The following is a 12,508-nucleotide window of genomic DNA, read 5'->3' as shown; positions in this document are numbered from 1 at the left end:
TGAGGCATGACAAAGTTGATACCTACAGGTTTATTTTTTTATGTTCATGAAGGTGACTTATGAAAATCAGCTTTGGGACAGCATACTGAGATGCTTAGAAAATGTTTGAAGGTCTTTATCAATAGTGCCTGAAAGCACTTACAGTCAAGATTTTTACTATTACCTATATTTCTTCCACAGAGTATTTTTCTCTTTTGTCTATAATTATTAGATACCTATATATCTATCTGTTTATTATTGGGGAGAAAATTGTACAAAATGTTGCATTTAGTATAGTAATTTACTATCTTGTTCCATTGAAAGCTTCAGCCTTTCACAGAGAATGCTCCATTATGAATGCAAAATATTGTGACGTGCAGAAATAAACACCTTCATGAGAGATGGTTGAAAAGAAACAATAATTGCTTAAATAAGGATTGTCAACTAAATTGATAAAATTGTCTGTAGTTTGTAGTAGATGGGGCTGTCTGGGCTCCAGGGAGATGGAAATGGTGGAAAACTCCCAAGCCACATCCATCCAGGGTGATATTCCTAATCTTTTACAAAGGTAGCCTTTTATTTCTGAGCAGATCTATGCAGCTTTCCAGGAAAGGGAACATGACTGCACTAATCAGAATTCTTACCTGGAATTGAAAGGTCCTTTCACATTGCCTCTTCTACCTCACTGCCTTGCAGTCCAGGTTTCTATCTTAACTTGCCTGTATTTACTTTAAAGTAGGAATCTCTATAACAGAGTTAAAAAATCTTTTCCTTCCTGCTTCATGTTATTCTTTTATCAAAGTGTTTACAGAATGAGTCTATCTACTGATTTTTCTCTTTGACCTAAAGGGGAGAAAGCTGAGCCAATTCCTTTGAGATGGTCTTAGGTCATGAAAAGGAAGATGTGTCAGGCAGTTAAGTTGATCTTCTGGTGATTATTTTGTCAGGGAAGCTTCTAAGTGACTTAGAAACCTCTGGATTTCACTGTTAATCTGGAGTCCAACTGGAAGTGGCAGAGTCAATCCTTAGGAAGATTTACCAATCAGAAAACTGAACTGTCCTCACTATTCTGCTTCACCTGAGATTTTTCCTGTTTTCTGTTACTTTTCTCACCACTTCTCACTCCCACCTGTTTTCTGCTCACATTTCTAAGTCCCTGTTATTAATGCATTTCTATTTAGAAAGTGCATCTTCAAAGTTCTGGCCATCTTAAAAGAAAAGATTTAGATATCTCGTGGAAGTAGGGCTTGGAAGGTGATGATAGTGACTGTGATGAACAGTGCAAATGCCTTGGTCATCATTCCATGGTTTTTTCTTTTGTATCCTAGTACAAAGCGTACTGAGGGTTTTTTTTTGTCAAAAATTTACAGGAACAAATTCAAAGTCTAAGCAGTAATGCCAAGATTATGGCCTAGCGCATTTTGAGATATTTGTGCTCCTTTTCCCTGCCTGTCCTTGCAGAAACTTGAGATTTAAATCTTACAAAACTATCCTGAATTGTCTGTTGTCCTTAGAGCAATTTGAGATTCCATCTTTTGTGGCTGATGCCAATCCTTGACAGATAAAGCATGCAAAATTCTCTGTTACTGGATGGGTTGCTGTATTACAGAAAACGTGTAGAACTTGTGAAAAAAATGTTGCCATAACTTGGAACTAGAGGCCAGGGTTGACAGGACTAGGTCATCCTCAGCTGTGCTGGCTCCATGCTAGCTCTTGGTCCGAAAGGAACATTTACAAAAGAGAAAGAAAAAATCAGATATTCTGACATCTAAAATATAGTTGATTATTTTTTCCTGTGCTGCCTGTTAGAAACCCCAGACACCTCATTTCTAAGCAGTTGTTGAGAGCCCTGTAGCCAGCAGCACTCAGCTTGGCACTGGCCCAATGCTGTTTTGCAAGTCAATTTCGTATGGTTGGCATGAGAGGAGGGAGGAATGTGTCCTGGGTTATTTTTGAATCACAGTTGTTTGAAGCTGTTCAGAAATTTTGAATATTAGAAGTGGATTGTTGGCTGGAGTGTAACTGAAGTTGTTAAAGTGTGTGAGAGATGTTGTTACATGGCTCTTTGGTATGTCCAATAACTGTTTCTTACATGTGTTTTATATAATGTTTTATGTAATTTCAGTAGTTTCTTTCGGTTTTGTGCATGCTTGGTTGAAGATGCTGCTTTTGATTAGTCACTGTACTTTATTTCAAAACCTGTAATTTTAATGAGTGAACTGTAATTCACACCAAAACTCAGATTTGTCGTGGCCTGGGCAGTGGTCTGGGTGCCGCAACTTTCCCAGAGACGTGTCCTTGGAATGACACTTGGGCGCACAGGCACTCCCTGCAGCTTTGGGCCCTGAAAAGGGCTGTTGGGTGATTCCAGCTCTTCGGGCGACGTCCGGGCAACATGGAAGGAGGGATGGGAGCCTCGTGTGGTATTCCATAGGAAGCCTTTATTCTAGGTCCAGGGATGAGGAGAACTGCTACCGCAAAGGGGTCAGGAACAAAGACTGCAGAGAGTCAGAGGGAAACAGAGGTTTATATAGGAGCATCAGGACTAGTCACCTGAGGGTTCAGGGGAGGAGCAAAGGGGAAGGACCAGTGGGGTACATAGAATTTGCATGGGCTGCAAGACATGCTGGGAGCAACTCCTTTTGTTGTCCCAACAAAAGGAACTGGTATGGGAGCTTTCCCTCCAAGGGAGAGTTGTGCAATCTTTGTTTATCAGCCCACCGGCCTCCACACAGATTTGTGCTTTAAAAATCCACACAATTTGTGTTGCTTTTTTAATCCTGCATGGCTATTGTGCTTTAAGCATAACAAGGTCCAAGTATTGAGTTTATTATTTTACACTGAATTAAAGTCAATTAACGAAGTCTAGTTAAGCAGGATTTGTGCTGTTGGAATGTGTAATCTATTTTGTGGTCTTACACCAGCATACCTGAGTTCAGCTGTTGGTAGAAAATGCTGATAATTGTATTGAGGGGTACTATGAAATCATCCTCATACTATTTAAAAAAAACAACCTGAAATAACCAGAGAGAAAAACCTTGCATGCTGAACTGAAACAGAGTTAAAATCAAAACTCAACAAGAACATCAGAATCTTGAAACTGGTATATTTCACAAGTTCTGAAAAGTAACATTGAAATGAGAAATAAACAGAAAATATAGGAAGTGACTCTTACATGTTCTTATGTAAAGGTAAACAAATTGTTTAGGGAGTATTATCTTTTTTTATTCAATTAAAATTGACAACATAAAGGATGATGCTACTAGAACCTGCTTGGTACTACATAGTTCTTCACTTCTCTGAAGGGAACATCTGTGGTAGTTGCAATACAGTCTCTTGCATCATTGCAGTCATTCATGTACACCAAGAGAGCAAGAAAAAATATAAATTTTAAAGCAATATTCTCAGTCTGTGTTCCATATTGCTCAGTATAAGGATCTAGAGTTGTATGAGTGTTTTTCACTTAAGACTGCTGTAAAAAAACAGGGGGTGTTGTCTTCTCATGCTTTCAATAATGGGAATATTTAAAATGCTGTCTGTTTGCAGATAGTAAAATCACCCAGTTATAAAAGAAATTAAATTATCTTCCCCCCTGCAACAATTTTTAGATCCAAATGTCAACCTTTCAAGGGTGGTAGAACTTTTTCTGAATAAAAACAGCTAGCGAAAATAAACTTCATAAACATCTCATGCTGTTCTAAAATTAAAAGTCATGTTACCTTAATGCATGAGAACCAATCATAAAGGAAAAAGTCTCATGCTCTAGGTGGAATGAGACACAAAACATTGAATACTAGAAAAAAGGAGAGGGGAAAAATAAAGTTAAAACAATGTGCTTTTCATAGTTTGATGCTATAGGAACTCTGACAGGAGGCTTTAAGATAAGGCAGAGGTTAAGCCAAAGCTGGGATTGTGACTCTTAACATGTTTCCAAAGTAAGTCACTAATCACTTAGAATGATTTTAAAGAATAACTGCTATAAAAGACTATATAGACAATATTTCAAAAATCCTCTTTGCTGCTTTTTTTCTTTTTTTTTTTTGTCGTTGCCATTTCATCATCATCTTAATCAAAATATTTTGCTGTTAAAATACTGAGTCCTGGAAAAAATAAGCCTCTCAAGAATTGTAGTTTACCAAGAGATAAAGAACAACTTTGGAATGCAAGTTAGAAACCTGTAAATTGGCAGCACTGAACATACTATTCTTGAATAGATTTTAGAATAAAAATCCATTTAATACTTTTTCCACAGATTCTCTCTTGTAATTTGAATTTTTTCTGACCAAAAAATCCCCAACAAACCAAAACCCCACCCTTAATACTTTTCCTTAGTAGTTAATTAAAATGTTTCTGCATTAAAGACATTAAAATGTCTTCATCTGGTGAAGATGACTTAATGGCAGTAGCTGAAGGGCTTTTTTCCATATGTGGGAAGGAAACACTTTGCCAACAAATCTGTGTTTGTCCTGTTTAGCAGTGTTGCTCAAGGATAGACAAGGTGATCACTGACCAGGCAGGGTGATCATTCTCCACTGTCAGAGGCTGCAAGGGTCCTGAACTATCAGACATCAGGACCACTAAATGAGCTCTTGGAGCAACCATGGTAGAAGATGGTGAAGGACAGATGAGTTACCTTTTGGGTAATGAATTTGTGTTTGTAGGGACAATGACATGGTTTTAATTTTTTTAATTTTTAATTTTTTTTTTTTTTTTAACATTTTCCCTCTAAGTCTCATCTTTGGGAACCCAGTCAGGTCTGAAAACAATATGGATCCAAAGTACTGACATTTATTAAAGAAGTGCTTGTCCCTGGCGTGCAACCTGTCATGGCAATGTAGGATGCCTCGATGCTTATTATCACAAATGAATGTGATCCCTCTGTTCTTCGTTCATGAATTGATAGATTTTGATACATTCTTGAACTCCTGGATTAAAATCAGAGTTGTCTTCTGAATCCAAGACACTAAACAGGGAAAGCTGAAAAGTGCTTGAGGGGAAATGTAGAAAATAGAACCAAAAACACAGACCCCAGACTGTCGGGATGTCTCAAGGGGCTAATCTTTCTGCCTTTTGCAAAGCTGGAACTTTACATAAGATTGGAAACTGTGTATGAAGAGGTTTTTGGCTGGAAATGAATTTTCTTTGCTTGTGTTTTGCTAATTTATAAGGAAATTTAGTAAGTGTTATGTAGAAGGAATATCAAGCAATAAATAACAAAATCAACAGAGGCGCATTGATTATTTTTGCTTAGGAATCTACGTACAATATGAATGTGACTTCTTACATCATAACAAATCCTATATAGAAATACACATTCCTCCAAGGTAAGTGTTGAGACCATTAGCATAAGTCAGGTGTTAAATACTGATATATCTCAGCATTTATAGTTGTCTCTTTGATAGCTATAAAGAATTTTAGGTCTTGCAAAAGTATTTTTCTTTTTTTTATAGCTAGAGACTGAAGCCACATTTATAGTTGACTTTATTTGGAACTTTTTAAAAAAATGTTCTGTACCACTTATGAGGGGAATTAGTGGTACAAGGTATTTTATAAAAAAGTTCCAAATTATCCTTTGGTTTATCTGCTTCTCTGATTCATTCAGTCTACATTTTCCCACTCATTGAGAATGTCTATTTTTTCTATGTTTTAAGGTACTATTGTGTCTCCACTTGTAGAAATGCACCTTTTGCCATTAATATGAAAAAGTTATTCAGAATTAATCAGATACAAAACTTGTGAAAATTGCTTTTTATATGGTACCTTTAAGGGCTTCTTAACTAGTAAGTCATGTTCAAAAATCCTCACTGGTGTGTTTTACCTGCTCTTAGAGACTTCATTTCAGGTTTAGCTGTGCCGTCTGAACTGCATATGACTTTCAATCTGTTCAGCTGTCACTCCTGTGCCAAGTCTTGGCGCTGTGAGTTGTAAAAGAACTGTGCTGGCAGTGGGGTGTCTGGAAATCTGAATCCTGGGGAAGCAGTCATTTGGCTGCTGGGGCCAAACTGCTGAACTGCTTTGTTCCCACCTTCAAGGCAATGGAATTCCTTACTGTGCCTCAGGCAGTTGGAGAGGTGGTGGCCACCTCTCGGTAAGGGAATGAATGAAGGCATTCCAGAGCTTTGTATTTGGCCCGCTTCAATACTTACATGTTTTCAGCTGATTAAAAGGTATTTTACTCCCTTTTTAAAACTTAAGTTGCATAGAAAGGACGATATGAAAAGATAGCAAAACCAAGTATCCTACAGCAGTGAAATCAGTGTGACCTTAATTTGGCCCTCACTAAGAATGTGCAATGAATCCTTAGATTATGTAAGTATATTTAATTTTTTGGACAGAGTGGATGTTCCTTATAAAATAAGAGAGTGTGTCAGTTCCAGAAGTTGTTCATGGATTTGATTTGCTTGTTGCACTGGACTATTGTCAAGTTCTTCAGTGAATATAGCACTAATCTCTGTGGTGGTGTTGAAGCCACTGGATGTCACAAAGGTGATAGAGTGTGTTTGAGGAATGGCTGAAGAAATCATCCCTGGATCCTTTGCTTATTAACAAATCTGAGAGCACAGAGCAACCTGTGCAGGAGTGCTGACCTTTACTTTTTCTAGAGCATAGGGAATGGTAACTTGGATTCTTTTGAGCTTGAAAAATGCCTTGTACTTGGAAGACATGAACCCAAAAAATGTTAAATTTATTGCCAAAGTGTGTTGCTTTTAGGCTCTTAGATTGTTTTAAACTAGAGCAGTATCAAGGGGCTGCTGACAAACTGGATTTGCAAAAGAGGAAGGGCGGAAAGTTCCTATCTTGGTGCACGATTTGAATGCAAAGTGTTTGGACATAAGTACAGTAGAAACAGGTCCTTGGGTTTGAAAAAAACATTTCATCCTGAATGTTGTTTATGCCAGTGGTTAGCAGTGATGCTTAGAGAGTTAGACTATTGGAATAGTGTAGCAAATCCTAGTTTCTAGCAAAAAGAAGAGCTCTTGTTTGTGTAAAGCTTTGCCTTTGATTCTGATCCAAGGGTGCTACTGTCACACAAATAATATCAATTAGATAAGCATCAAAGAAAAAGGCTAAAAAAAGGCCTGTGATGCTAGTGGACTGCAGGAAAAATCTGATTTTATTTGTCTCTTTTCTTCACTATTTCAGCTGTTTTTTTTCCAGTTGAATTCACATTAGTTTGTCTCATTTATCTCACTGTACTAAATTGGGTTAATTTGAAAGATGCAGTCTGTATAAAAATGGTGCCTAGTGTTTATTTGGGTTTACTAATACTGAATTCTGTGAGACTTGAAGGTAAAAATAAAATTGTTGACTCAGCACAGATTAACCAGATGTCTCTTGAGATCACAGCATTTCTCTCTAATCACAAACCCAAATTGATTGTGGTAGATTTTTTTTCCTCTGGTCATGACCATAGTTTTACCAATCTGTGTTTGGAGTGATCTAAGTCAACTGCATGTTTTTCTGCTTCCTCTTGTTATTTTAAAGGCAGTTTATTTTTTCCCCTTTGGAATGTCTGGCTATAAACCTACTCTTTTTCATTCTTCCCCCCAGCCCCCAATGCCCCATTTGTATTACAAACAGTTGATTTAGATGCAGATTCTTTTTAATGTTGAAATCAGATAAAAGGCTGGAAAAGTGGATAAATGAGGTTTGGAAAATCACGGGTTGAAGAGATGAGGAGCCATTGCATTGTGTTCAGTCCATTAAAACAAGAAGAAATAGAAGAGATACTTTGATAAGTGTTCTGCTGGTGTTAACCTTGATGGCTATTATCGGGGGAGATGATGCTATATCTATTTCATTGGCTTAAGCTTTTTTCATGCTGAGAGAAATCAATACTTGGAGTTGTTGGATGACAGAGGCATCACTTCAGAATTGACGGTGGCTGTCAGACATTGTCATTGGTTGACTTTTGTTCGCTGTTGAGGTTTTAAGCTTTCATTTTTCTAAGTCTTATTCAGGAGTCTTTGTAAGATTTCCCTGGGTAGCATTTTTAGTCCAGACTTTAAACCTCAGGTCAGAGGTCAAGTGCAAAGATCTGTGAAAGCAGAGGACTGAGGAGCTCCTTCATTTACTAAAATATCCTTATTTACAGGGAATTTGCATTAGTAGCAAGACTGTGCGTTATCTTATGGATGACTTTTCCTCCTAAGTGACACCCTCTGAGACAGGCTGTTCACAAAGCCAGTAGCTTTTAGCTAAATTAGACAAAGGAACTGGCATATGTAAAAGTGTTCAGTGATTTCAGAGTTGAAAAGTAAAAGTAAAAAGCTGCAACATTTCTTTTAAAAACCCTACACCGTTAAACTTCTGAATCACTTGTAGAAAGCATTACATTGTAATTTTGGGGCTGCGGAGGTGCATGATGCAGATAGTACTGTGCAGAGAAAATATTTTACTTGACATTTTTGTAAAGATCAAAGATAAAATAGTTCTGAAAACTAGGTTAATCCTGCTCTTCACTGAAATATAGACAGGCAGAATAGACTAACTCACCCTGTCAGTATTTCTGGAATATTTCCTGCATACAGAATGTATCTATAACTTGCCTTTTGAATGACCTTGTGGCCTTTCAGAATTCCAGTTCCTTGAAAATGAATATTCAGATAACCTAGGTGTTCAAATTGCCTGAAGTCTTGTCCAGGCAGAGAACAGGAGAAAGGAAAATACTCTGTACTGCGATAATGGCAAAGCGAAGGATTTTGTTTTATCCTGGGTGAAAGACTGGAAAACAAGGGTCTTGCCTCTATTCCATAATACACTTCCCCTTTGTAAAACTTTAAACAATCACTGAATTTAAGACTTTTTGGAGATAACCTGTGTGGTGTGTATATGAAAATGCATTTTTTCCTCCTTTCAACAATTATTTCCATCCTAAGTGTGACTGCGCTGCTTTTGTGATTACAGTTCCATTGCGCACTTGCCCAAACAGATAACAAAAATTAGGTGGGTAAAGGCAGCAGTGGAAGGAAGGGTTGACATCTCTGTTTAACTGAGTATCTTATTGTAGAACCATAATCTGGCATGACAGGGTGCACATTGTAGGTGCAAGAGATCAAACACTGAAAAAGAAACAAAATACATGTTTGAGATTGCGCACAAACAGAAATCAAGCTGGAATTTCTATTTTACGTAGATGGAATGACGGATTTAGTTTGAAGTATTGACTGTGTACCACTCTGTATCCTGGTGTTGCATCTTTGGAAGTGGTGCATCAGGTGAACCTGGCATCTGGAAACCAGAAAATTTAGGGAAATAGGGACTTTTTAGTGCTTTCAGAATAGTCTAGTGGTGATTGGCTACTTTAGGATGGGTCTTCTTCTTCTGATTTTTTTTGTGGAACTAGTCTTCTTTCACTTGTATTCAAAGTATTTGAGAGAGGGAGGTGGAGAAATAACTTCCATTTTGCTATATTTGGCATATACTGAGGGTAGAAACTGAACAACTGGTGAGACATGTATGATCAAAGAGAAGGTTATTCTTGCAGAACTTTCTTAGGGATAGTAAGTATCTGTGCATGTGAAAGGTATCTAGCAGAATTGTGGCTGGCTTCTTTCAGTTTTTGTTTGTAAAATATATATTGTAAAGAGCGTGGAATGGTCAAGAGTTCTTCCTAGAGTGATGTTACAATTTTGTGGGATTGCTGCCTGGGAGAGCCTCTCAGTTTTTGTGTATAATTGCTAATTTCTGTTCATATTAAGTGGTGGATTTCCTGAAAATTTGAGTTCTATTTCCAGTTTATAACAGGCTGGTTATGTTTTTATGGAAGTTGTCAGGACAATAAAATAGCATTTTTTTTCTTCGTTTGTCACAGCTACATTTTGAAAATCCTTGTTGGTATTTAATGAAGAATGTGTTCAAAATCACATCATAAAGAGACTTTTTTTAAAGAGGTACAAGTTCATTGTATCTTTTACAAAACATTCTAGTTTTATTTCCATTTTATCATGTTTTAAGGTCAAATGTGACTTTAATGTTCCATAAAGAGACAGAGATTGATAATGGGGAAAGAATAACCCTCTAATGTGATTTATATCTATGGATTTTATGTCAGATATGAAAAGTTGCTGTTAAAATTGTAAAGGAGGATCCATTAAAGAGCACTTCAAAACATTTTACTACTTAGCTTACCTTATTCACATGTTTTTAGAATTCTTCCATTTCAGATGACTTAAAAATAACAGCTTGTTAAACATTTACAAAGTGCTGAAGAGAAAGCAGAATCATCATGGGTGCAAAATAATTCAATGTATTGGAAAAGACAGCTGTGTTCAGAAGGAGCTGGAAAAATCCTGTTTAGTGTTGGGTATGATTTAGTCATCTTACATTTTTGTGAAGAGGGGGGAAGAGTGCTTCATGTAGGAATAGAAAAGAGAATTTTTGATATCTCATTGAATTGGAAAGTCAGCTGCTTATTCTTCAGTCCTCCTGGATATCTGCTCATCAGGTGAGCATTGCTGTAAAGTGTGGGGAATATGTATTGCTGCAAAGTGTGGGGAAATTCTGAGGAAATATCTAAATATATTAAATTTTTTAGAATGGTTCTTTAAAATTTATTCATCTGTTGATACCTTTTTGTTGTCTAGCATCTGTGAAAATCTACACAAGGCAAGGCCAAATTTTATTTTGTGTTTTTTTTCACATTCTTTCTATCTTTCTGTCACTTTATGTGACATAGATATTTATATATGCACATATATAAATAGCACTCATAACCTGCTAATTTTTTTATTTGCAGCAAGTTTTTAGGGCTTGTACATATGTAGAGAGAAAGCATTGCTACTATTTTAAACATAAAGCATATGATATTGTGCTGATATCTAAGAAATAATTATACTAATGTCTGCATCAGCTGTGCTTCACAAAGAAAAAGCAATTTTTTTTGGTTGTTGTTAGGCAGACATTTGTGTCCATTCCACTAACTAGATCAAAGAATAATCCAATCATTGACAAAGGCCAAAATGCTTTGTCTTGCTTATGTGATCTGTGGAATTACCAGATGAAAACTGAAATTACAAACAGAGAGTGCTGAAGTGGGGAAAAGCCTTTGTTGTTTCTACCAGTATTTGAATTTCTTGTGGGTTTTCATGTACAGCAAAATGGGGTTTTGGTGGTGGGGGTGATAAAAAATTTGATGCCCATTTTTTAGTTCTTTATTAACAGGCAAATTTTCAGAAGGTCGACTAAACCCTAAACTACAAGACAACGTTGTAAGAAAGAATCTCTTGTAGTTTGGAGTTCAGGTTGTAGGCGTGACTTACAGTTCTTCTTTGCTAGAATTTTCTTTTGAGTAGGTTGGCAAGCAGGAGATATTTATACAACATACTACTGGGAGAGTTACTGACTTCCCCATGCTGCAAATGTGCTCAACTTTGAGGAGCTACCTGGTAGAGGTTGATTTAGTCCTCAGATGCATTTTATTTTCTGTCTGTCTAAAAAAATGTGGATTTTTCTCCTTAATTTCCATGGATATATATTTATATGAACAACGACAAGCAAAAACGACAAACGGCTCCCCAGATCTAATCAAGGGTCATGGGAGTGGAGTGGTCAGCTACCTGGCATTCATTATTCTGAAATTTGCCTTTGTTTTTATAAAGCTATTTGCTTTGTTATAGGCATAACCACTTCTATTTTATATGTTTTATTATGCAGTCTGGCCACTAAGACGTTGGCTTTTGCTAAATTTTGAGTGTGTGTGGTGTGGTTAAAGAATTCATGGCAAACCAAGATCCTCTGCTTGGTTCTCTGGATGGATTTCCTGTGGGCAGCTGCACAGGGCCTCTGTTCTCAAACCTGGAAAATGGGGTTAATACTTCTCTCTCTCATTTTGTATAAGTAATTATGAAGTGCTTCAAAGTTCCTTTGGATGGTGTAAATAAAATGCAGAGTAATAAAGTATTTATTTTCTTGCCAGTCACTGTGTGCCCAGTACTCTGCAGACAAACGGGAAGAAGAAAAAATGTGTCATCATTTGATCATGGCAGCCAAGTACCGGGACCAGGTGACTGCAACACAACTAATACAGAAAATTATCAACATCCTGACAGACAAGCATGGAGCCTGGGGAAGCTCTGCACCAAGGTAAGGCATTTTTAGGGTGTTGTAAAATATTTTTGTGCAGCGATGCTCTGGTGATTTGAGTTATGGTCAGAGGTAAGCATGGTTTTTTTAAACAAAGTAATAGAAAAGAGGGTAAAATGAATGTGTCAGTGTTTACTATGGGTTAATGTCAGAGAACTAGTTTTGTTAGAGCAGTGAAAACTAGGATGAGTCTCTTGTGAGTTTCAACTTTGTTTAAATGTGTGACAGAATTTATTTTGAATGTTCCAGACCTATAGTTTATTTGAAGAATATTCTTTAAAGTTAAGTGCTTTCTCACTACTAGCTTTCTTCTTGGTGTATTATGTGATTCAAGCTTGAACCACCGTTCAGTAATTTGTTCTCTTTCCTGCCAAACTTTAAACAAATAAACATCTTTTTGAGTTGCAGGGAAATGGTGAGATTTCTATCAGTAATTTTGAAGTAA

The 12,508-nt window shown here is 36.9% G+C and overlaps 1 protein-coding gene across 6 annotated transcripts in view; it reads left to right on the top strand.

Annotated features, from left to right (window-relative positions):
• LRBA (LPS responsive beige-like anchor protein) overlaps nt 1–12,508 on the top strand; it is a 369,063-nt gene that overhangs the window by 138,334 nt on the left and 218,221 nt on the right. For all 6 annotated transcript variants that reach the window (XM_088057132.1, XM_014254789.2, XM_014254786.2 and 3 more), the window contains one exon: nt 11,897–12,063. In XM_088057132.1, coding sequence (XP_087913258.1) covers nt 11,897–12,063 — 167 coding nt within the window. The remainder of the gene's footprint in view (nt 1–11,896; nt 12,064–12,508) is intronic.

The sequence above is a fragment of the Pseudopodoces humilis genome, chromosome 6, assembly GCF_049639895.1.
Source record: "Pseudopodoces humilis isolate 2021_Gansu_Grassland_sample_001 chromosome 6, ASM4963989v1, whole genome shotgun sequence".
NCBI classification, from domain to species: Eukaryota; Metazoa; Chordata; class Aves; order Passeriformes; family Paridae; genus Pseudopodoces; species Pseudopodoces humilis.
Note: the sequence above shows the minus strand (reverse complement) of the source record. Positions and strands in the feature narration are given on the sequence as shown.